Here is a 2,042-nt window from a genome sequence, read left to right on the forward strand (position 1 = left end):
AATTTTAGTTGATTGGTACGCTAATAAAAATGCATTGTTGCACCTTTGTACCGTTCATTTCCGTTTTTTTGTATGTAGCCTACTTTGATTTCTTATAAAATACCAACCCCCAAAAAGCTGAGATGCGATCAACCAGTTTTTATGCAACCATATTATTGCTGTTAGTCTGGGGCCCTGAGTTCCTTGTTCCTGCTGGTCAAAACCTGAACCCAGATCTAAAAACAAGTGACTCTACATTCTTCAGATGCTGCTCTGAATTCCTCTCTTTTTCCTCCTCTCACACCATCCTAACTCTTTCAGGCAGGATGAGGGACAGGCTGGTCCACATGCAGACCATCAGCGAGGAACAGGAGGACTACAACCCATACCTCCACGGACCCGAGTATGACGTGGACAAGGTGGAGTTCCTCCAGCAGGCCGTGGTGTACGACAGGACCACCGTCAAGGACGACCTGCTGAAGGAGGCGCACTCCATACGCAAGGAGGTCTCTCTGCTCCAGCTGGAGGTGGAGCGCATGGTCCAACATAACGAGCGAGTGAGCACCTGCGTTCGCCAGCTCACCATCATCAAGCACGACTCCAACTCCATCGCCAAGAAGATCCAGCTGCGTGGGGAGGCCCTGCACGCCAGGGTCAAAGCGCTGGGAGAGCAGAGCAAACAGCTGGAAGAGAAAGAAGGTCCCAACGCTGCTGTGACCCGCATCGCCCGCTCCCAGTACTCCACAATCTCCCTGGCCTTTCACTCCACTATGGCCGACTACAACCGGGCGGAGGAGAACCAGAGAGAGGTATGCCGAGAGCGCATCCAGAGGCAGGCGTCCATCCTGGGGAAGGAGATGTCTGAGGAGCAGATGGACACAATAGTGGAGAGGGGGGGTGAGGGCTGGGGGGAGCTGTCCCAGAGCCTGCAGACAGAGGGGCGATCGTCCCGCTGGGCTCTATGTGAGATCAAAGGCAGGCATAGGGAGCTGATGGAGCTGGAGGCTCGGCTCAAAGAGGTACATGATCTGTTCCTAGAGATGGCCATGCTTGTGGAGGAGCAAGGTGCCATGATAAATAACATAGAGTCTAATGTGAGCAGCACACATGACTACATAGAAAGGGTCAACGTGCAGATCAATAAGGCCCTGGAGTATAAGAGAAAGAACCTCTTCACGCAATGCTGTGCCTGTCTGCCCTGGTGTCGACACGCTTCGTAGTTCACAACAAATCAATAACAATAATAATCCGTAAGAAATCGTCTTTATTTATAACCTTTAATGAAGAAATGTTTAACTCAAATAAAAAATGGAAAGCCAAGAGATAATCCGTGTGTGTGTTGTGTGTGTGTGTGTGCGCGCGTGTGTGAGAGAGAGGGAGAGAGAGAGTGAGTGTATACAGTGTTTGTGCAATTTTACCCCTGGATCAATAAAGTACTACAACTACTATAATTGCATGTGCAAACGTGTGTGTGTGTGTAAATAGGACACATAGCCTAAATTATGCAGCATTATACATATGTAGTGTAGTGTGAGGGACAGAAAATGACAAGAATAAATGCAGAAATGGGCCTACTTAAATATGTGAAAATACCGAAATATAATTTACATTACGAAAATGTATTCGTTTTTCATTATGTAGGCCTATTTATTTATGTAGTCTTATGCTTGTCATATATGCTTTTGGTGATGTGTGAGCAATCAAAATGAAGAGGTATTGAGGAAGTTCACTGGAGAAAGAGGGTGACGGAAGATTTGCAATCCAACTGGCTCCTCCAGATTTTTTTCTATGGGTCATAATGACTGGTGAAATTCCTCAACTATTGTTGGTGTTTTGAATGCACCAAAATGAGGTACACTTTAACTTTGATCAGCCGTAGCCTATCAAGGCTGTTGCAGATCGTTTAGATGTTCATGATGTCAGGTAGGTTCATTTATAGGCCTACGTTAGGCTACTGATTTGATACAAACGTTTGTACTATAGCCTACTGTCTGTGTGGTTAAAAAGCTGTATACATGTATTAGTCGTTTATTTCTCCCAAAACCAACACTGCATTGCTTCCA

The 2,042-nt window shown here is 46.3% G+C and overlaps 1 protein-coding gene across 1 annotated transcript; it reads left to right on the forward strand.

The window, feature by feature from the left end:
• Positions 1-305: 305 nt before the first annotated feature.
• On the forward strand, positions 306-1,199 carry LOC311321940 (syntaxin-11-like; the record flags this gene model as incomplete). Its single annotated transcript, XM_084453955.1, has 1 exon — positions 306-1,199. The coding sequence occupies one exon, from the start codon at positions 306-308 to the stop codon at positions 1,197-1,199; it is 894 nt and encodes a 297-aa protein (XP_084310081.1).
• Positions 1,200-2,042: the final 843 nt, after the last annotated feature.

The sequence above is a fragment of the Borostomias antarcticus genome, assembly GCF_949987555.1.
Source record: "Borostomias antarcticus genome assembly, chromosome: 19".
Lineage (NCBI taxonomy): Eukaryota > Metazoa > Chordata > Actinopteri > Stomiiformes > Stomiidae > Borostomias > Borostomias antarcticus.